The following is a 24,102-nucleotide window of genomic DNA, read 5'->3' as shown; positions in this document are numbered from 1 at the left end:
GTTATTCTGCGGTTATTGCTCAAAACAACTTGCCACAACTTGCCCTAGCAACCATGATCACACCCTTAGCAACAGTGAAATGGCTATGTATATTACAACGATAACAACAGGGATGGGTAGGCAAGTGAATAATGATTTTAAAAATGTGTGCAAATGTGCCTAGCAACAGACCACGCCCATAGCAACAGCCAAATGAAGGTATATATTGCACAGATGAAAAGGCTAGTAAATAAAGATTCCAAAAATGTGTGCAAATATGCCTAGCAACAAGGCCACTCTCATATCAATAGCCAGATGATGATGTTTGTTGGAAAGATTACAATGGGGATTACTAGGCAAGTGGTTAAACATTCAAAGTTGTATGCAAGTACGCCTAGCAACATAACCACGCCCATAACGATTGATCAACATATTGCTATCATTTGATCAACATATTGCTAAGATTACACAGTCTGCAAATCGACTTCTGGGGATCATCCGTAGAACCTTCAACTTTTTGGACAAAGACACCTTTCTCTTCTTATATCGTGGATTGATTAGACCTCACTTAGAATATGCTCATTCAGTTTGGACACCCTACAAGGCTCATCAAATTAACACCATCGAGTCTGTTCAACGACGTGCCACTAAACTAATACCCGGACTACATGAATTGACATATCCTGAAAGACTTAGTTCACTTGAACTTCCGACGTTAACTTACAGACGGGTCAGAGGTGACATGATTGAAGTTTACAAATTAACTCTATACAACCTCTCATCTACACTACTGAGGTTGGATACCGGCCAGGTTACTCGAGGTCACCCATATAAATTAAAGAAACTAAATACACCCTCACTGGAAATTCAACGTCATTTTTTCTCAAATCGAGTATTTCAACCATGGAACAGCTTACCTGACAATGTAGTAAATGCACCAACTATAAACTCTTTCAAGTCAAGATTGGACAGACATTGGAGTTCAAAACCGTTTCTCTATGAGTATTCTATTGATCCATACTTCCAATACCGTCGCACAGGAAAATATGCACTGGACTGATTTCACTGGCAATAATTTGTACATTTTTAGTGGCTAATTAACTACTGATGTTAGCACATACAGTCACAAGCGCTCTTAGACTTTGAAAGCCTCGTCTTCAAACTGCAACCCTGATTTATTGTCGTAAACCACGGCATCGCTAATAAGCGTTTCTTGATGAACGTTTGATAAGCGTGCTGAAAAATATGTACATGTATTAGCGTGTGAAACAAGTAAAAAATGTAGAAAACAAATATAGGAAACATGTATGTTGATGAAGCAAATATTACGTGTATGAATTCTTTCTCATGGTCTTCCTTTGTTTTCTAGGTTCGATCTAAAAACTCCTATTTTCTTGACACCAAGTTACAAAACCTGGAATAGTTTTGAAGATATGATGAAATTAGGGTTTCCATATGGTGTAAAAAATGATGGTAAATATTTTATATCCTATAAATATATTTCGTAAGAGGAGCACCATGAATTGTATAGATGTTCATGGGAAGTTCTGTGCCTCAAATCTATGAAGTAATTGTCGCGAATCGTCCCACTCGAATCGTTGAAATGTTTGGCAAAATCATTTTGTCATGGTCGCTGATCCGCAGAATGCCTGTTTGGGTCATGTATTTGATAATTTACTATCAAAATATTAAGATTGCGAAAACCTTAAAGGGGAGCACCACCACTTCACGAAACATTTTCATAAACTATGGGTTATGGAGAGTCATTTCATGATTTTACATCACTTGCAATTACTTGCGATTTCCGAGAAACATCAAGTTGATCTTGTACCTTCAGGGATATCTTTGCTGTGGGCCTCATTACCTGATGGCCCATCATGGGAGTCAGGAGAAATGATTATTCATGGGTGAACAATGAATATTTAATTCATAACAAAAACCTCTAAGACTACTATGTTTTTATACTTGTGAACACAACAATGTGAAACATCATATACTAAAACTTAAAATGAAAATGTTTAAAATATTTCTTATTGTACGTACAATAACAAACTTTTTACACAATTGTTGGCTTTTTGTCAGTTATTGAGTTACAAACACAGACTTGGTCGATGAAACATGCTGGAGTGTCTTAAGATTTCAAAATCCAAAATAAATGCCCATTTATTATCCATATGGCCACTTTAAATCACAGCTAATTACATGTAATTGAAACTCAGATTTAATGTATATGAATTTATCAAATCAACTTTAAATTAGATTCAATCCAATCAGACTAAACCTGTCAATTAAAGACCAATCCATGACAAACATATCAAATCGAATTGAATGCCAAACCATGCTAATTCAATGTTATTTGATTTCATTTACAGTCAGTACTATCGATAACATTATGAACCTTTTAACTGAAGCTGGTAAACCAGACAGATTTGGGTAGGTGAACTGCTTTCTTCTCAAGCATCCAACAACTATTGATGTGTTTGGTTTTTTCCTAATAGGCTATTCCATTTCCAGAGTGCAAACGGGAAATTGAGAATACAGCGCTCTCGCTCGAATTGGAGGTAGCATCACCATTGCACCGTGTCTTAAAGAGCTTTGTCGGTATTCTGTAGAATTTTAAATCAGGGATGTTTTTCGTATTGTTTAGACATCGACGAAAGCAGCAGTGCTCTATGATTAACTGAGTAACCTATACTATGTATACCCCAAGGTACACTCGGTCAGAAAGTAGAACGCCACGTCACCGTGGCAAACTTTGCAATTCTATTGTCATTATTATGAATATATAATTATGCATCCTTACATAATCGGATATATAGAGCAAACGACGCATGAGCTCAAGAAGCGAAGTTCCTTTATATAGGTCAAGACCTCACCTCCGCGGCCCACGAAATGAAACTTCACAAGTTCGAAATTTGGATTGATGACGGCCATTATAATTTTTCAGGTTGCCCATAGTTATGACGGCCATTATAATTGTTCAGGTTGCCCATAGTTATTAGTTTGATACTGACCGAAATGTCAACCAAAGGCAAGCTGTAATCGATGTTCCTCTACCACTGGCGTGTCAGAATACACTACGTGACCATTAATTACAAAGTTCATATTAACGGGAACAAAATTTTCTTATTTAAAGTTTTGTAGTGTTGTGAACATAAACAGCTTTACGTCAGTTCTTTCTTTTTTTCAAAATATTCCTGATTTGTGATTGAATACGCAATTTTGGCTCAATAGTTATTGTAGACACGTATACCGTTATTTGAATCACACGTCAGTCAACATGGAATGGTGGAATCAATGTCATTGTCACAATGTTAATTTTCGTTGCAGAGAACCAAGTTCAGTTTGTCGTCGTTGTATTTTAGTGGCGAATGGTGGTGTTAGCCTAGGAAAGCGACTTGGAAAAGTGATCGACAGTTATGATATAGTCATACGGTACGTATGTACATCAACAAGCTTTTCGAACAATGGGGTGTTATAAGCTTTACACGTACACTTCCATTAAAATCCGAATAAAACTGCTGAGGTGCAAAACTAGGTGATGATTCAGGTCGTTCTTGTACTCGCTGTACTGCTGATACATTTTCATCATGCAATAGGGCGTTCAAAGAGTGACAAAGGAAGTTTGTAGTAGTTTTCGGACAGCTCAGATTACATTTAAACCTCATTTGTAAATGATAGAAAAGGTTTACAGTAGTGTGGCCTAAGGTCGCACATATATTATGAACATACGATTGTTTTCATGGTTTGGGGTGTGTCTTCTCTTCTTTACTGTAGACTTTCAAATCTTAGGTTCAATGATAACGGATATATTTTCTATAGAATGAACACTGGACCTGTGGCGAGGTATGAGAAGGATGTTGGACAAAAAACCTCATTCCGTTTGATATATCCTGAGAGTGCTCTAAATACTTACGATCCAGCCTCAGACATAGTGTTCTTAGCTTATACGTCAAATGACGTCAAATGGTTGGAAGCAATTCTGCAAAAGGTACGACAGGTTATGCCCATTTATCGAGTAGAGTTCTGTGTGTGTGTGTGTGTGTGTGTGTGTGTGTGTGTGTGTGTGTGTGTGTGTGTGTGTGTGTGTGTGTACGTACGCACGCATGCATATATGCAGTCTGTATGTATGTATGTATGTATGTATGTATGTATGTATGTATGTATGTATGTATGTATGTATGTGTGTGTGTGTGTGTGTGTGTGCGCGTGCGTGCGTGCGTGCATGCATGCGTGTGTGTGTGTGTGTGTGTGTGTGTGTGTGTGGGCGTGTGGGTTTGTTGAAACTTTGTCAATGTGACTATTTTCGAGGCATTTTGGTAAATGTCATGCATGTTGAGGCTACCTTTGAAAGAATACATACACATTATATTTGGTGAGCCATGAGATAATTGAACACACCAATATATGCTTTATTCTGTAGAAAGACCCCAGGAAACTGAATTTGTCCTTCTGGAAGGGAGTACCAAGTAGTATATCGAAGAACGCCTCACAAGTACGATTTTTGAATCCAGCCATCCACGAGGTTACCAGAAGCCACTTGGAAACAAAAGTACGTATAAATTTATCGATCGTTTGTTATCGTTAACTTGTTTTACTGAATAGACGGCGACAAATTACATGTACATGTATCCTGCCAAACAAGTATATTAAAAATGTCACAAATAAAACTTTTGTGCTGACAGTTACTGTTGAAATAATGAAATTAAAGAACTTTTCGCTATCTCGTTTTCAAGGAAAACCAACACTCTTTGTTTGTTAATCCCCAACTAGCAAAGCCCGAAGGGGACACTACATGCGTACGTGTATGTATGTATGTATGTATGTATGTATGTATGTATGTATGTATGTATGTATGTATGTATGCATGCATGTGCGCGTGTGTGAGTGTGTGTGCTTCCGTACGTGTACGTGCGTTCGTTTACACCTGTATCTCTGACCTGAATTAGCTAACTCCACTCAGACTTGGTACAATTATGACAAAGGTGACATGCTATACTTGTCATATATGCTCCATCGTTCTCAGTTAAAAATCGAGAGACATTTAGAGGTCACCATTCAACATTTTTGAATAGAAATCAAATGATAGTAATATTAACCTATTTTGGGAAAGTGGTTGCCGGATACTGTCACAGGTGTATAATTATCCTTAATATGATTATCAGGAAATCTTGGATGCATTGTCTTCTTAAATTTATTCTCATAGCTTTTTATTTGCATTTACCAATATTTTAATTGCACGCACATTTGTATGATGGCTACGTGAATTTAATTTGTAAGAATTTTTTTTTTCGAAAATGAAAGTGTGACAATCAAGTCACAATTGGTCCAGATGTTTTCTACTAACCCCTCTTTGTCTTATCATTACAGAGTAGGCCGTCATGTGGAGCTGTGGCTCTTGAACTAGCATTGAATTACTGTGACCACGTGGACATTACGGGTTTTGGATACGATACAAACCTACCTATACACTATTATCAATCCAAAACTGGAGTTGTAGCAAACGGTATTCATTCCTGGTCTACCGAAAAAAAGTACATTCTTCGCTTGCTCTACTGTGGTGTTATTGGACGCGATCTTTCGGGTCTCTACGCGAAAGAGGCTCGCCTTCAAGGACACAGTTTCAGGTGTGATTCGTCGTAGCTGTATTTACTCACAGACAAAAGAGAAAGCTCTTTATCTGTGATAAATTGTTCTATTTTTGAAATCTCAAAATTCCGAGGTGTTATTTTAGAATGAAGGGAAGACCGTGCAATTATGGGATATAAGAGAACTGCTAGCACTGTGGATGATCGATGTTTGGTACTCACAACAAAGAACACCACGTCGACCGATTGGAACAACTCTTTTAATGAAATATTTTCAAATGGACGCCGGAACAATTTTTTTGAGAAGGTGTTTATATTACAAATGAAATTCTCCGTACAGCAAGAAACAACCTTTGATTTATAAGAAGTTCAAGATCAATGAATATATGACAACTACACTCAGTTTTAGTCAACAGGAAAAATGAATTCTTTCGCAAGTCGTTTGATTGCCATAAATGGCCATTTATAAAAAAAATATCACCGTAATCTCAGACCACTATAAGTCATGCAGCTGGTCACAGCTAAATGCGCTTGTTCTCACCTTCGAATCTGCATATATTTACAAATGTTTTTAAAAGAACACATTGCTGGATATCTATTTTCAATATAGTTAACTGAGTTGTAAAGTCATGAGTAGGAGACATTAGAGTAAATAAGTCGACGAGTTTTCGTAATTCATTGGAGGTGTGTTATAGTAACATGGATGTGTTACTGAGACTAATATATTCATAAATAACTACCTTAGGGTATCTTGACTTAACTTATGCACCGTGTTGGGGTGCCCTCTCCCTTCGTTCTACCAGCAAGGCTGAAGAACACGGACCGACACCTCGTATCTTAGTCTGCGGGCTGTGATGGGTATACGGCAAATGAATTCATGGTTGACTAATAACGTATCGTAACTCCCTTTGCTGAGTCTATCTAATGTAAGTTAACTTTACCACTGCCATGATTGCACCATGATATCAGGTGACAATAGTGACAGTGTGACAGAATGCCTGTCACTGCATCATTTTTGAACACATTGGTTTTGGGGGCAGCCGACGTGGGAAACATCGAAATGGTTTGGTACCGTTTTGATACCGTTTAAAAATGTTAGGTCGGTATCGAACATATTTCTTTATTTTTTTATTTTCAAGAGATATATATTCTCATAGTTTTAACGATATTTGACTTAAAAAAACCAACAGTTTTTTTGTCGTCAGGGAAAAAAATGATTCGGATTTAAATTGAGTTATTGGACCCCACCATTTAAATTTGTACTTTATGCCTGTATACAAGCACTTGGAACATGCAAACTATTTGAAAGATGGGTATGACGCCCACAAGATTCCTTGCATTGATCCACGTATTTGGGCACGAACGTGTACCTGGGCGTGTACAATTTATGTTGATATGTCTCATGTGGCGAATATCATTTTGAACGATAACTAAAACTTCCCTGTGCCAGCAGGAGCCCCTGGGCTTGGCTACTACCAAATCTTGATGTTCTAAGTCACTCGGGGGACGTAATTATGCCGTTTCATAGGAAACCTCTAATGAAATTGATGATAACTTGAATTAGAGGGCCAAAGTGAAACTGTATCTATAAAGTATTTATGAAGAATTTATCATGGATATAAGCTGTTAAAGACATCGAAAATTCCGTTGTGCCTTCTTTTTAATTATAAGCATCATCGTTATTATCTATCTGCTAATCAGCTTCTTGGTCCCGATTGGGACATCATGGCGTCCCATAAAACAGCGCCCACAACGACAATATTCAGTCTGAATCGAACAATGTCAATAGCTATCACTCAAAAAGTAACAAACTAGTTTACAACTGGATCCAATCTTTAAATTTTTTTCGACGTATGAAAATAAATTATTTTTGTCAGTGGCATGACCAGTGGATGTAGTTTATCCAAGTACATCGAAATCTTATGACGTCAGAGTTTATAGTAATAAGAATTTCTTTATCAGCAATCTGATGTAAGTCACTGTTTTTAGAGTTTGTCGAATAAACACACACCAGTCCAACTTTGTGAGGTTGCCATAATAAACAGCACCACTTATCATAGCGTGAACAAGACCGACAACTTGCAGTCGAAAGCTCACAACTTTTAAAAATTATATCGTGTTATATTTGATAAAAGTTTTAGTACTCTGTCCTTCAATTACACTGACCAGAGAATACATTATTGTGAACGACAGTATACTGTATTTAGTAAAATATATCTCATACCAATTGGGTTTTTCCTTTGCTGAAAAGGAGTGAAAAATGGTTGTTAATTAAAGTTATGAAAATGCCACATGTTAATCAGTACTTACTTTAGTCTTCGTTGTGTGAAAACTTTGATTACAAAGAGTGGATAGAAACTGTCCACGGTATGGTTTGAAACTTATACCTTCGTTATTACAGTCGTAAATTCCTTGCATTAAAGTTAAAATGGGAGGCTTTAGAAGTATAACAACTCGTTTTGTCACAGTGTAGTAGAAGTACTGATGGATAGCTCAATACAATTGTGATAATGTTTCAAACAAATATCAGTGTATGTATGCATGTATGTATGCATGTATGTATGCATGCATGCATGTATGTATGTATGCATGTATGTATGTATGTATGTATGTATGTATGTATGTATGTATGTATGTATGTATGTATGTATGTATGTAGGTGTGTAATGTTGAAGAAGGACAGTTTCATATTAAGGTACTTCTTAATTCCAAAGTTTTCATCTCCGACTATCACATACTACAATTTTATTTGAATACCAAGAAATTGATCACCATTATTTACACAAGAGATTTATCTACACCGTGTTGAAAAGAATTAACTCATTTCATGTTGTAGTCATGTCAATGATCCTATCACGTGCACATGTTTTGTATTTGATAATGTGGAAATGTTTGCCAGTGAGGAGTACATATTACAGTGTGGCTACATCAATAATATGTAAACATAGAGGAACAGTTTCTTAGAATTTTTTATCGTGCTAAGCGCGTGTACAAACAAGTTGTTACATGTTTGTGTAATTAAAATATATTGTGCTCGACTATGAAACTGAGAATGTGATCAATTTCTGTAAGAAATTAACATATAAGCTATCACGTTTAATAATGAACAAAAATTAGAAACACCTAAAATCTACAATATTTTGGGCTTATGTTTTCTTTTTCATTACATTAACTTCACTTTCACCTTTAAAGTTGGTCGTATGCTGTATGGGGTTGTATTTTATAGTTTTGTATTCATAATGGAATATGTTCTAGGGAACTTCATACATCAAGTACCACGTGACTTGATTATTGTATTGTACATAAACATATCTTTGTGAATGATATTCACATATTTGTTGTACTGCAGTGCCATTGGCGCCAAATGTCAATATATATTTGTTATTATAACGTATATGTCCAGAATACTTATATCTTTGCATGTCAATGAAATTGACATGCCTTTCAAAAATAAAAACGTCTTTTTAATGACAGAAATAGTCAAGTAACAAGCAAATCTTGTAATCAACAGAGACAGCAAACAAACATGAATTGGATTAATTAATAACACATGGCACAGTATGTTGGAAGTATGCAGATATTCATCATTTGGGAAAAAATGTTTTATGGCTACATTCACAAACGAATTTGTACTGAATGTAGCTATTATGTAAAAAGGATGTGGAACTGTTCTTAACAAATGATGAACTCTGCCATACTTCCGACATGCTGTGCCAAGCGATAATAAATAATCCAATTAATTTGTTTACTTCCCTGTTTGTCACTGCAAGTTCCGCTTACTACTGTTTGCATGTCTCCTGTTGTACAATGTATATTGGCACTTTTAGCCTGGTGTACAGACATGTAAATATGAGGCTGTGGTAATCATTTTTCGGATTTTGCTTTAGGTTAAGTTTGCTTTGAAGTTTAGCTTAAAACAATAAAATTCGTTTGTCTTTTTACGAACTTTGTGTGTGATTGTACTTCATGTTATCAATGAGTGAAAAGTCTTACGTTTAGGGGGAAACATCATTGACCAAGAAAATTAAGGTAAAGTATATGTGTTGGTATTGTAGCTTTATATAGATAGTACAGGTCTGGCAGAATTCAATGCACACACAACTTCAACATTACAATTCTTCCGATACTAAAGTGTGACCCATTGAGAGCTTCCCAACCTCGAATTTCGAGGTTATTAATATGCTAAGCTGGTAGAAATGTGATGAAATGAATGAAATGGTGGACTGTTATTTAAGCTTGCTCCTTCGAGGACTTCACAAACTAATACCTACCACTACAGCTGTTGCGTAGTTAGTTTGTTTGCCGAGATCAACTTGACTATATATCACAGGGGCGTGTAATATTGCATGGATTGTTGTTTTCCAGGTCTACAGACTAAATATAACAACCTTTTGAATATATATTCCTACCTGTATAGGGAAAGAGATATTTATAGTATACGTAGTACTATAGATCGATACATTTGTAGCAGCAAGATTCGTATGATATTTTCCTAAGAAAACGGAAATCTAAGCAATAATATACGCCCCTATGCTATATATAGTCCACTGGGATGGGAGGTTTCACGTTCACTTTCTTGGTAGATTGTACTATAAAAGAGATGTAATTTAATACTTCATGTCACTATAATAAACAAATTACTTACTTACTTACTATGAAGATTCACAGACATTATGCTAATCGTTGTTGTTGTTGTTGTTGTTGTTGTTGTTGTTGTTGTTTGTTGAGTTTTTTAAGAAGTGGCTAATTTTCTGCCACGATAGAGGTCTGATTTTAAGAAAGCAAAGAATTAAAAATAAAAGAATGTGATGCAGGATTTATGGTGACAGTGATCATCACGATGATGTTTATTCGGTCCGACGCCTGGTTCCACTGCAAGAATCGAGTTCATTCCATCAAGTCAACCGATGGGGGCGCAAATCTTAAGAGTCGAAAACGAGGCAAGAGGGATCCCAAAATGGCCTCTTCGGAGAAGTGTCTTCTGAAGGTAAAGTTCGAAAATTTGATGTATAGCATCGTCATGGCATCATGCCGCAGCGGCTAAACAAAATATGTAAAGATAACATTCTTCCCATTTGTAAAAGCTGTATTGCAATAGTATTTCTGGTTGTCTGACCGAGGTACTGAATCGAGTTGAACGTTGACGTGGTTCAAAATAGAAGGGGTTGATTGACTACGTACTACTGCATGACTATTGACTGGCCGGGCTGAGGAGGGTTGGAGGGGGGGGGGGGTACCACTGGCAGGTCTGGTAGGGGTGTGCGGCCATTGCTGCCAACCCCAGACCCCATTTTAGACCCATTTTGACCAAAAACCACTTTAGACCAAAGGGTGAAAAACTCCATCCCAAAGGGTAGCACATATACATATCACTCAATAGGTGGGAGTACCCCCCTCCCCCAGGAGGCTGAGTAGCTTGAATGGACTAGGCCACTGCAATGATATGCATGTGGTCCGACGTAAACCTTAGCTGTGTGAATTTATACATTGTATGGTGCCTTGTCACTGTCTAGCAGCAATTTATAAATCACAGATATGTTTGTAGTTTATAGTGAGAGTTCTCTTTTTCCATCGATCTCCCATTCCCAATGTTGAATTTTTTGTTGCAATGAGTATATTTTTACCAAATTCAAATTCCCCAATTCTACAGAGTCTGTACTTAGTATTATTGAAGATTTTTTCATGTAAAAATCTTCTCAGCTTTCAGATTTCCCTTCAAAACTTTGCTGGAAAGGGAAAAGCTTCCCCTTCCCCCATTTCCCTTTTCTCAGTGCACGATATATTTATTACTAATTGTCTTTTTGTGTGTTGTTTTTATTCCTGTAGATATTGTGTATCCATGGATACAGGTATGTGGATATTGTGTATCCATGGATACAGGTATGTAGATATTGTGTATCCATGGATACAGGTATGTGGATATTTAATGAATGGAATTAGGGATCTAGATGTCATGTGCATGGGTCAGAAAATATTTTCAAATCTTTTACATATGGACTTACATGTAGAAGTTAGACGAGAATTACCGATTACTTTCTATAACATGATGATAGGTGATTCTTAGCAGTCAGTGTTGATGTGAATCTAAACACAGAAAGAAAAATAGTAACATGTCAGTAAACGTGTCAGATGCAAGAGTCAATGTTACTGAAGAAAACAAACATTAACAAGGTATCGACATACATGTACATTGATGGGACACTAGCCTGTGTACTTGCTTGAACCATGGAAGTATCACTAACAGTTATACTTCCATGCTTGTACTGTCACACTGCTACACTTGTTCTCTATCAAGAATGTGTAAAGATCCAACAAGTAGAGAGCATAATGAAAACTGAAGTTTTTTTTTAAAAAGTAGGTAAGAAATGCAATTTAAACAAAGCAAATTAAAGATTACATTGTGTTAAAAATTTTCTTGTCTAAATTCTGGTAAAGTCAAAATTCTTGTCATCTTTTGTATGTTTTTGTTTTATCATCCACAAACACTTGATACAATGATAGCGAAATCTGAAATAGGTAAAATTCTCATTTTTTTTCAGACAGAATGCACAGAGTTTTAGAGAGAGAACAGGGTCACTGCGTAAGATATTGAAGAAAGTTGCTGAATTTGGTAAGTTTGAAATAATTATTTTCACTAGCCTATCATTTGTCTGATTTAGCTTGTGAACCACATTTTTGCCATGAAGGTGTAGTCATACAACTTCTCAGTGTATTCTCCCCTATAGAGAAATCACGGTGCAAACACTGTCCTTGCCACATAGTCCACCATGCTTGACAGGTTTCTACTGTGCTTCAAAAGTGTTCTACCATCCTTGAGCTTTAGTAATCTTTGAATGATCCGAGCCAGGGGTAATAATTGTAAAGCGCTTTGAGCACGATGTGGGAAAGCGCTATATAAGAACCCAACATTAATGACAAAATCATTATAATACTTTCACATGTAGAGAATTGGTGATCTCAATAGGTCCAAGTGTGCATATGTTAAATATAAACATGTCAGAGTATGTTCCAGTGTTGAAGGCATGCATATTATATGCTGATCACTATGCACACCAATATGCAAATTATTATGTTAATTATATTTAAATTACCATGCAAATTAGCAGCCACCACCTGTCAATCTATCCTGGTTACAACTCTACTTCTACAACATACCGGGTCACTGAGAAAATACCAATATTCTTTTACGTTTGTGTGGTTGAACCAATGGGTTGGAAACAGTGTATTTTCTATTGAACATAGTGCAGCTGTAAGGCCAGTGGCCTATTGTATTTGAATAAATTATTATTTAAGCAATAACCCCCGCCGAAGGCGGGTATACACGAGATTTTGGTACAATTCGCGACATATAGCACGAGCCGAATGGCGAGTGCTATATGGAGCGAATTGTACCAAATTCGAGTGTATACCCGCCTTCGGAGGGAGTTATTGCTATTATATTATATCAAAATATGTGTCTATTTCTTCTAAATGTGATTCTGTGGTTATTTATATGCCCGAAAAGGTGAATTCGCACGTACAGAAAAAGATCGTCGGTAATACATCGTCGGGAACGAGCATATTTTAATGAGTGGATACGTTCATGTAGCCCCCACACACACTGCATGAACACAAACCATACACTGCATTGCAATGCATTGCATTGCATTGATAAATTACTTTATTTACATCATATAATGCATAACGAAAACGCATTGAAAACTAGCAACAAAGAAAACGGGGCAAGAGGTCAAAGAAAGTAACAATTTTGTTTGGATATTTACATAAGAACAATACAATCTTGTACACTGCTAAAAATAGATGTCTCGGCATTGAATCAGTTGAATCGTAGAAAGCGCGAGACAGTAAGTCGGAGACGCGACGTTACACAGTCTACTTTAATTTAATATTGATAACAAATTGAACATTGACTGAACCTGAAAATGTACAGTTTTGAAATAATCCTGACGCACCTTGACTGATGGTTAAAAGTTAAATCGGTGTTGCTTGATTCAACGCGTAACGAGAGTAGGACGCTGAGACGGCTCGTTGCATGGGGAGAACTTGTACCTTATCAGTGATGTTGAAGCCACTGATCGATCGTTGCTTTCGATCGCAAGGTCATCAGTGGAATTATTTGGACTACTGTAACCCAAACTATTGTACTGGATACCTGACACACCTTTACTCTGGGGAAGTGTTAACTTATTGGTATAAGAACGAACACATTCAGCTTGTATGTACTATTCATATGCTAGTTTAGGGGCCCATTTTACCACTGCCAGCCGTGGTAAAATGGGATTTTACCACAGTTATTATCCAATCAGAATGGCGCATAGTAGCATGATATAATATAATCTTATATTTATGTATTTGTTTTGAAATGTGAACTATTCTTAATTCAACTAAATAGATACATTATTTTGCATACTTCTGACTCCAGTAAAATACAGTCTTCTTAGGAATTATGTATGTTTGGCATATATAAAAAGGATTGAAATGTTTTTTGTTTTTTTTTCTGTAGTTTTCATCACAGCACCAAATGTTGTGCCACCACTAGAGGGCGCTAGCAACTCTGGAGATGGAAGTCAAGCTGATGGTACATATTTTATCTCTATATTTTAAAAGATCCTTTGTCTCTAGATCAATTGATTGAAGCAAGGGAATTTCAAATGCAATTTAAGAATTTGAGAGGAGGAGTGGTTGGGATAGATAAATGTTGATAGAAATTGCAGCTGGTGTAATCTCTCCGGTGGGCTTTACATATACAGTACATGCAGTCAGTCACTTGATACTCCTCTTGAGTACAACTTAAAACATAAAAGGTTATGAAATGAAAGAAACTGTGAGATGTTGAACAATTCTTTCACAATCAAAAGGACATAGTCTATAACTTTGTTAGTTTTGTTTAGCATCACAGGTAAGTCAATATTTGTAACAAACTGTCCATAAAATGTTCCAATTACAGTTAGTGCATTTATTGCAATGTCATAAACCACAGGCTTTTTTACAGCACCGTCCAAAATGTACCGCTGTGTCAGCAGAAGAATTGTATTCTGACTTGCAAGAATGAATTGTTATTGGTATTCTTCTTGTACAGATCAGTGTGGATGGTGGTTTTCAAGACAAGATGATTATTTTGATGCAAGTGATAAAACTGATGTCAATAAAGGGTTTGATAAAACACTGCAACTCCTAGAAAATGTATTCAAAGAGCAGGGACCATTTGATGGTAAGATTATCTGACCTCAAGGGAGGCGCTGTTCACAGCTTTTTCTTTCTACCAGCAACAGTATGAACAAGCTGGAATTTTGTGTCATCACAGGGCATGTAGTAGTCAAATATCCATATTCTGGTTACTCACCTTGCAATTAATTTGTGAAAGAATTGTCTTGAGAGGGCAGCCCAGATGAGAAATACAGGCTAAATCACATATGACATGTATGGCAGTATATGACAGTATATGGCAGTATGTGACATGGTCATCAAATTATGGCTAACGTCAACTCCTCGAGTTCCTGAAAATGATTTGATCTGAAAAAAGATAGCAGAATTTTTTAACTCCAAACAATTCAACCAACTTTGCTGTGAAACGCTAATCTTCTCAAAGGAGACAATAACCCTCAACTAATATGGCCTGCAAAGCGGGTCCTAATCCTGCTCCTGAACAGTGCCCCTAGTGGTCAAACTGTACAATCTTTTGTTTTTCTGATGCCTGGAATAAGAAACTTTTTTATGTCCTTACTGTTTATCAATCAATAAAAGCACTTCTGGCCACTGCACTGACCCTCATTACGATCTTGAAAATAGTAAATTTATGATCAGGTAATAACTTTTCTCTTTTCATCTATGCACTTTTTTCTGAGCTCATCATAAAAAGGACAAACAAATAAAAAGTGTATCTCATCTTCAATGTTAGCCAAACACACACACTTTTACATCAGTATGATGTTGACCAGAATCTTACCTTAATTTTTTCTTGGTTATTTAAGAGTTATGAAAATATTCCTATGATATTTACTTATGATTATGGTACTTGAACTCTGTGAGAAAGGTAGTCTGGATGCCAACGTGGTCTCTAACTGAGTGGGTGTAAATTTACTGAGTGTAAATCATAACGATTAGATTATGAAAAAGGTTACCTGTTACACAAGTTAACTCACACGACAGTTGAATGAAAGTAGACTTTGAGATTTCACGCTGATTCATGCATAGACCCTACCCTACACATTTAGGGTGTATCACAGGTACTCAAATCAATCTGTATGATTTTTTCTTTAAATGTATGGTAAATACGTTGTATTTACCATACATTTAAAAAAAAATCATACAGATTGATTTGAGTACCTGTGGGGTGTATGATTCATTAATGTTGACTTATAAATGTATAAAAATACTGTAAGCTGTTACTATGACGTCCCATAGAACATCACAAAAAGTTGTAGATAGATATCACATTTATTACTCTCATCTGTTCATTTTTGATAAGGTCTCATGAAATAATGTGGGCTAGTCTGATTAATTTTGGTCACTATTACTTTCATTATTAGTCTAGGAAGTTTCTGTGGTTTCAAATCTCATGATCACAAGATCAATATCTCTTCATCCCATCTAGCTTCAAAGCCACATACAGCATCTAGATTACTTCATTGTGTGCTTGAATAGTTTTTACATGTTTATATTTTGTTGATGAAAAAGGAGACATAATAAAACAAATGACATATTTGGACAATACAGTCAAATGAATACAACATATATAAACAAAGGACAATACAGTAAAATAGATGTAATGAATTGAATTGAACAATTGACACCTATATCAGATTAGATTGTAATGTCCTGAATGTGGGCTTACCTACAAAGTTTACAAAGTTTACACCTTTTATGAGTGTCAATGTACATTATGTAATGTGTTACAAATTTATCTCTTTATTAGTGTCAAAGTATAAATGCCACAACATGTGGTCCATGTCTACCAAATCATAACTGTACCATTCATTGTCCCCAAAATTATTTTACCCTCTGAGGAAAAAAATACAAGAGTGAAAACTGCATTTTGTGACCCACCATTTCCTTATTTATGGAACTACTACAAATGTATTTTGATGTAAACTTTGATCTTCTAAAAAAAAATGGAATGGTCTAAAATTGGGTCCTAGTTTTTGGTTAAAATAGGTCTAAAATGGGATCTGGGGTTAGCAATATTTGGCCACCCACTTGGACCAGAACTGGTCACTGGTACCACACCCGGGCCTTCTGCTACTCAACAAGCATGGCTCCAATGTTAGGCTGCTCCTTCTACATTTTGGGGTACTATACATTCTGGAAATGCTGTCAAACATGTCCTCCAAACATGCAAATACATGTCACTGTTTACACATTCTGAATAGTTACACTGAGAAATGAGAATATTAGTTTTATAGCACTCCCATTATATTAAACCAATGTAAGTTAAGTGAGTTTGACCTTCATTCAGTATTTGCTGTGCATCTGTGCAGTTGTAACAGTAAGTACTTCAAATCTAAAGTGTTGGAGATTTTACATAAGATGATCCATTAGGTTAAATTAATTTGTCAAGAAAAATTGTGACAGAATTGCAACAAGACCACACCCATAGCACCAGCCAAATGGTTGTGTATATTGCAAAGATTGCAGCACTAAAATAATAGTGCATATTGTGTGGGTAATAACAAGTAAAGGAGGGATTGACATGTGGAAAAATTATCACAAATTTTACAGTTGTGTTACAAAGCCATTGGCACTTTTTCCTCTATGTTGACTTTAGATAATGTATTTTACATTATTTCATATAAAATAAACTATGCTGTGCTATGCTATACTATTTAATGTTTTTGATTATTGTTTCTGTATTTTGATGTTACATTCTCTATTTTTGTATGTATTATTTTATGTGAAATAAAATACAGCATTCTACTGTTACATTATGTAAATAAGACAGTTGCTGAAGTTCACATTGACATACTTTATAGAGAGAATGTAAACAGTAGTTTAAACATTATTCATTTATTGCTTGTAGACCTTTCAACCCAGAGGCAGCTCTCTCAATGAGTCCTCATGTAACACAAATTGTGATATGTACTGTAATTGTTGACAAAACTTGCCATCCATCATTCTAAGTCTCAATACTTTAACTCCTGACTCTTACTACTTCATGTTGTTGGAGAGGTTTACGCAGTGGACACAGGAATGTGTGGTGAATGCTAAGTAGGCACACATTTTAGCTCCCACACTCGTGAGAATATGGTTTGGAAGGCTGTAGGAGACTTTTACTGGTAGCCGTATTTAAATCAGGAGAGTTTGAAAGTGGGTGAAATCATGTTCTGTTTCCATTTCCTGTTTCCAGTGACATTAAGTACAAACATTACTGGTGCTGCCTTGTTGTTTCACTCAAGGGACGTAATGTTTTTCAACTCAAAGATAGACACATTTCAACTCCAGACAAGGATTTGTTCAGACGGAAAATATATGTACTTTGTAATTGTAAGAAAGGACAGCAGTCAAAACACCATGAATAATTATCTATTGTAAAGCTCTAAATGTTGGCATTATTGCAAATTAGCTGTTGTGATTCGCTGCAGAAGAACACACAAGTCAAATTAACTGTTTAATATTTCCATAATTTTGAAATAAAATCTATGAAAATACAATGTCAAAGAAAAGAAATATCCAATTAGAAATCAGTTCACTGTTTTTTGAAGGGAAACAAAGTAAACAAGTGTGAACTCAAGCTTTATTTTTACCTACTGGGACGCACTGTCCTGAAGTAAAATCAGGGGCCGTAGTAATGTTATAATTTACTGCACATGTTGAATACAAATGAATTTGGGAGTAAGTCGCTGTGTGTGCAATTATGTGACATATGTTATACTACATGTATAGTAACTCTCTTTCCCTCTTAATAATGACTTTGCATGTGTACAAAATATGTCATTCAATAGCTGCTTTCTGTCAGCAGTATTGTCACTAGCTTTATAACTTATAAGGTATGATTGATGTTCTGTCCTTCTGTAATTTAGATTTCTCATTGATAAATGAAAAGTGCCAAGTCAACACCATAATTGTTTGGTGCAAAGGTTAAACTGTCAGACACATGTAATGGCTAGTCTGGCTGTACACCATATAAACAGCAAATACAACAGAAACCATGAACCATTATAACTTTCCTGTAGTCTTGCAGGACTAGACGGGTACTATACTAACTGCCATTTTGAATTTTTTTAGTCTTTCAAGAATTTGCAGGAGGAGTGAAAATTAAAAAAAAAATCAAGATGGTGGTGAGGATAGCTGAAATAGTGTAGTAGCATCATTCCTTCATGACTGCAGGTAGGCTTGCTTGAGCCATTATGGAGTAATGGTTCTAGAACAGATGTCACTTGTCTAATGTCACCTTACAACTTCTCTCAAATTAAAATATTTATGTTTGTCTTGCAGGTGTGCTTGGTTTCAGTCAGGGAGCAACTGTGGTTGGTTTCTTGTGTGCCCTAAAAGATGACCCAGGTAAATAAGTGTTTGTGATCCAGATAGTACATGTATAAACTAGTATTTCTTTGTAACTGAGGCAGGGTGCATTGTTAAAATTATTTAAATGCCAAAGAGTTTCATGCTTAAACCATTTCTCCTAAATTCATTTTAAAAAAATAGCTTATTTGACTTCATTTTGTACTTAAAATAATTTAGAATTGCTACATTATGAAATTAGGCCTACCTTTGAATTGCAAAGCTGTTTCATGCTAAAACCGTTTATTTTGAATGAATTATTCCAATAACCATTTTTTTTATAAAGTTCATTTTGAGCATAAATCATAGCCAGAATTCTTATAAGTGAATTTATGTGTACATGTGAATCACAGTGTCCAAGTTTCAAAATCTGGTCACTCATGATTCTGTCAAATATGTGGTTGGCACTGACAGGGGTCGAAGGTTAGGCTATTCACATTTAGCTATATACAGTCTGCCATGTGACATGAAATGTGCTTGTAATTTACTAAAGCAAAACAAAAAATAAATAAAAAACACTTTGACATCAAATTTATTAAAATCAGTTTTTAAAAAAAATTAACTAACACATTTATACACCTACTGATAGTAAAAAATCAAACCATTTTGTACTCATTTACCGCTGGTAATAATATCGTACATTTATTTTATAATTTTAGCAGTAAACATGACATTCACAAACCATTAGCGGTCCAAGTGCAACAAACCCGCGGGCTTGCCTGGCGAAAACGGGTGTCATAAAAGTTGTTTGCATCTCTAAAGCTGTTTGTAGTGTTACTTATAATAGCCTAATAAATTGATAACAACTGATATAAGACGGCGATAAGGTTTGGCTCAATTGCAGTCCATGCAGACGGCCGAATACAGGTTTTACAGCTGTTTACTTGTGTTATGTAAGAGCCCATCATCACATGTATAAATATTGGTACTCTTTGATAACAAGTGGACTTGCTTGGCTAATGGCATGTCCCAGTAATGACCCTTGTCATGAAGCTCCTGTAGATTTTACATACTAATTTGCCACTCTACAAGACTATTGAAAAAAATGTTGATTATTGTGATAGTTTACAGTGCAAAATTAATGCATTTTTTCTCTTTTCATAAATTATTTTCCAGGGTCTTGTTTTCAATTTGACTTTGCTATTCTTGTAGCAGGATTCCACAGTCTCTCCTCCATGCATGACCAGTACTATAGTAAACCAATCACGTGTCCAACTTTGCATGTATATGGTGATACAGATAGGGTTATACCAAAAGGTAGGCTATCAATTGGTTTTCTTAAAGGATTCAGAACTCTCAATACCAGGGGTGGGAAATCAGGTAACACTTTCAAATGATTTACATAACTTGAATGAGATTGTGAACTTGGGTAGATTTTACCTACTTCATAAGAATCATAATAGATGACTCATATTATATGCCACTTTGATACATGTTTTTGTCACTCTCCTGACTAGAATTAGACACCTCAGTGTAAAACAGATGTAAAGTGAATGCCTGTGATAAAGTCAATATACAAGAATTATGCTATGGAAGGAATACCTAATCAATCTTTAACCACACAATGACCATAAAGACAATAATTATGCAAGCCTTTTGATTAATTAGCTCACATGCAGGCCTTTTGATTAGTTAGCTCCTGTTTGGGCACTGCAACAAGAGAGATTGGTTGGTACCATGACTTTCACTCCACATGCTAAACATGCATTACTATGCTAAAGTTGTGTGAGAATGAGTTGATCTTATTCTAATTTGACCCTCTAGCATGAGGTCATTGACTGGTGTGTGTTTAATGTGATGTCAGTTATGTCATACGATATAGTTCTCGCCCTGACCTTTTTTACAACTTCCATGCATGACTGTCTTAAATATATGTGAAATAGGCTGTAAATCATCCTAAAAGCACAAAAATAAATATTTAGAAACAAATTAATTTGTTCTAGACACACAATAAAAGAGTTGCAGATCTTTCAACCAGAGGGTGTCACCAACTTTGATCATGCTAATAGCTGTATAGCTGTAACTCTCTTAGTGAATTTACCGGGGGGTTGGAAGGGGGGTTGGGGGAGGGGGGGGGGGGTAATTGTCAGTTTAAGCGCTGTGTTCTTAAATTGTATTCTGAAGTGAATCGATGCTATTTTTAATCTGTTGATAATGGCAGAATTAGGTGACAAGGTATTTTTTGGAAATAAAAATTTCATATGTTGAAAATATGTTTTGGTTATTTGATGAACTGTTAGTGTTTTAACTCAGTACCTTGCATGTCTTTATTAATCTTTTTCAGAGCGGAGTCTTGAATTACTAAAGTATTTTGTTGATCCGCAAACACTGAATCATGAAGGGGGTATGTAAATGTTCTCTCCATACTGATAAATATCTATGATGTACACAATAGATAGTGAAATTTTACTTTGTTGAGAGTTGAGGTTCATGGTTATGAAGTTTGAGTATTTCATCAAGGAGCCATTTTCTATTTTTTCTGCACATTGTGGCATGCTCACTAGCTAGTATAACACAACTAATGCTTGATGCAAGCCAAGTTCAACACATTCAAACAAACATATGGTATTTATACCTGGGTCATTCTACATCATGATGACAACATATGTCTATGTCATTGGTTTTGTATTTCTTGAAATATGAGTCAAATGTTCAAAATCATTATTTTACCCATTTTCTCGTAATGTACCCTTATGCAGGTACAGTTATATTATTCTCCAATATTGTCCTTCATTCAGCCAGAACCATGATATAAGTAAGACCCCTTGTGTCACTCGTATTTCCATGATTGAATAACAAAAAATATAGGGAGTAATATCTAAAGAAAGAGATGTGATACATATCATGTCACAGTGATGAGACTTTCAGCATCAGATTAAACAGACAGTCTTGTGTGGTTGTGTTTACATGTGTATATCTCATTATCTGCATAAAAAGAAAAACACTGGGAGATATTCCCAGCACAAAAATAAAGTAAAAACAACAACAACAACAACAACAACAACAACAACAACAACAACAACAACAACAACAACAACAACAACAACAAAAGAGACTGCCATGATAAAGTTAGTCAAAGATTTATTCCAGGATTACCTGTTTTCCTCAGCAGATTGATGTATCTTCTGATATGGTCTGTATCGTCGGAAAATATTGTGATGTGAAGTTGACAAATCTTTGTTCAACTCTGAAGTGCCAAGCACTTTATGACATGTAAATGATGTAATGTATCTATTACCATATTACTTTAACTTCAACTAAATGTAGAGAAATTCATGACTTCTAATATATTGTTTTTTATTGTTAACATTTTCAGGACATTTCATACCTGCATCATCTCCACAAAAGAAGGTCTACCTAGAATACCTACAGTCATGGCTAGAGAAAAAGAAATTGAGACAAAGACAAAATACAGGAAGTTGATGTTAAGCAGCTATTATTGTAACCTTTCACTTATCTTTCTGAAAAAAAAACATAGATCTGGGAGATGTCACTTCAGCATCAGTGGAAAAACACATAAGTAGAATTAACTAATGCAGTGCATGATCCGAGAGCAGCATGGTTGTATTTATGTTAATGAGTATTTTTGCCATATGTAAATTCACTGATAATGGTTCATTATCAACGGAAAATATTCACTGACCTCAAATAATGCGCTGTCTACATTGACTTCTCAACTATACACTGCGAGGATGGAAAACATAAAGTAGTTTGTGTATGGTATGGTGATACGAGTCCTTAGTACACATGCTGTTAATTTTTTTCACTTTTTGGAACTTTGTGAGTTGTATGCTTTATGCAAACACTTCACTCAAGGATTTTTAACAATTGGGGCTTTTATGCCTGCATATTAAATCAAAAGTGTAGACTTAGACTCAAGTCATTGTATTTCTTCAAATTTTGTTTTCAGTGAACCAATTTAGTGTTACTTATGTACTTTCGCTTATCTTTTGTATAATTACATAACAATTGAAATTTTAATAATAATAGCAATGTTCCTAAAAACTAGCTGGCTAGAGTATTTTGTGAAGTAGTAGTTCTATGTTGAGCATTAAATGGCGTAATTTTGTCATTTTTGTTTGCTTGGTTACTAAATCATGAAGACCACATTTTGGCCTACTGTATTGTAGTTTCACAAACTTTCCATGTATTCACACATTTCTGAAATGTTTTTTGGTGAAAAGGTACCTATATGTATTGTTATTGGTTATGCTTGTAACAGTAATAATATCAAGCCTTCTACTTTGCCAAAGACATAGCCCCCAATGCAAATGAGGTGTTAATTTCCAGAGGCAATGAACATGAATACGTTCTCTACTAAATACCACCAATGGTGTTGTAGCACAAATGTACAGTTTATGTGTTATATTTTAAAATGTCTATTCACATGCCACTCCTAGATCATGTGTCTCAATACCTATGCAATATATATAATATACACACCACCTTTTTGAAAAGAATATGATAACGATACACAACCATTACCCTCAAAAATCATTGTGGGTATACTGCATTATTCCATTTGTTGGTGATGGTGCTCTTGCTTTGCATGTCAACCTATGAGTTGTGGTTGAAACACAGGGGGATGAAAATGGACTCAATGAATTTGTTTTAAGTACCAAGGATAAGTTTGACCATGGACAAATACTGTACATAAATTGTTACAAAGGTCACATCTAATAAAGTTCACTGCAAGATGGTGTAAATATTGTCCTAGGTTGAACTTATTATTGGCAGATGAGGGCACTCAGCAAAGGAAATCTCATTGATATTGATACGGGTACCATATTTAAGTCTCGCATTGTTAAAACCAAGAAAAGAATAAATTCATTTACCTTCCTATCATCAGTGGTATTTTAGCATTATATGTCATTTTTTACCTCCTGCTATGGGCGTGGTCTTGTTGCTAAGGGTATTTACATATTTTAAAATGATGTTTATTCAGTTGCCTAGCCATCCTTGTTATAATTGTAAAAAACCCTATCATTTGACTGTTGCTAAGGGCATGGTCGTGGTTGCCAGGGCCAATTACACAAGT

General features: G+C 35.6%; 2 protein-coding genes across 5 annotated transcripts in view; both read left to right on the top strand.

Moving 5' to 3' along the window:
* Positions 1-8,105, top strand: part of LOC144433588 (CMP-N-acetylneuraminate-beta-galactosamide-alpha-2,3-sialyltransferase 4-like) — a 34,745-nt gene extending 26,640 nt beyond the window's left edge. Inside the window, exons 6-11 of the mRNA XM_078121911.1 lie at positions 1,349-1,452; positions 2,352-2,412; positions 3,310-3,414; positions 3,802-3,970; positions 4,403-4,531; positions 5,350-8,105. Coding sequence (XP_077978037.1) covers positions 1,349-1,452; positions 2,352-2,412; positions 3,310-3,414; positions 3,802-3,970; positions 4,403-4,531; positions 5,350-5,622 — 841 coding nt within the window. The 3' untranslated portion in view covers positions 5,623-8,105. The remainder of the gene's footprint in view (positions 1-1,348; positions 1,453-2,351; positions 2,413-3,309; positions 3,415-3,801; positions 3,971-4,402; positions 4,532-5,349) is intronic.
* Positions 8,106-8,211: 106 nt separating this feature from the next.
* Positions 8,212-22,961, top strand: LOC144433905 (esterase OVCA2-like). Of its 4 annotated transcripts, none has more exons than XM_078122304.1 (9): positions 8,212-9,205; positions 11,394-11,416; positions 12,107-12,177; positions 14,071-14,145; positions 14,647-14,778; positions 18,999-19,064; positions 20,181-20,321; positions 21,349-21,408; positions 22,381-22,961. In XM_078122304.1, exons 1-9 carry the CDS (start codon positions 9,128-9,130, stop codon positions 22,485-22,487), a joined length of 753 nt encoding a protein of 250 aa, XP_077978430.1. In that variant the 5' UTR covers positions 8,212-9,127; the 3' UTR covers positions 22,488-22,961. The 4 variants fall into 4 exon arrangements, with proteins under 4 accessions (XP_077978430.1, XP_077978431.1, XP_077978433.1 ...); XM_078122305.1 differs by lacking the exon at positions 8,212-9,205 and adding an exon at positions 10,514-10,554 and having other exon boundaries at positions 11,394-11,478; positions 12,111-12,177; XM_078122306.1 differs by lacking the exon at positions 8,212-9,205 and adding an exon at positions 10,518-10,554.
* The last annotated feature ends 1,141 nt before the right edge of the window (positions 22,962-24,102 follow it).

Source organism: Glandiceps talaboti, chromosome 4, assembly GCF_964340395.1.
Source record: "Glandiceps talaboti chromosome 4, keGlaTala1.1, whole genome shotgun sequence".
NCBI lineage: Eukaryota > Metazoa > Hemichordata > Enteropneusta > Spengelidae > Glandiceps > Glandiceps talaboti.
This window is presented reverse-complemented; position numbering and strand designations above follow the sequence as displayed.

Coding starts and splice junctions, on each gene's coding strand:
- LOC144433905 (XM_078122304.1), top strand. CDS start 9,128: ATGTTGGAAGTATGCAGATATTCATCATTTGGGAAAAAATGTTTTATG. Junction 19,065..20,180: donor TGCCCTAAAAGATGACCCAG/GTAAATAAGTGT, acceptor ATTATTTTCCAG/GGTCTTGTTTTCAATTTGAC. Junction 20,322..21,348: donor AGATAGGGTTATACCAAAAG/GTAGGCTATCAA, acceptor AATCTTTTTCAG/AGCGGAGTCTTGAATTACTA.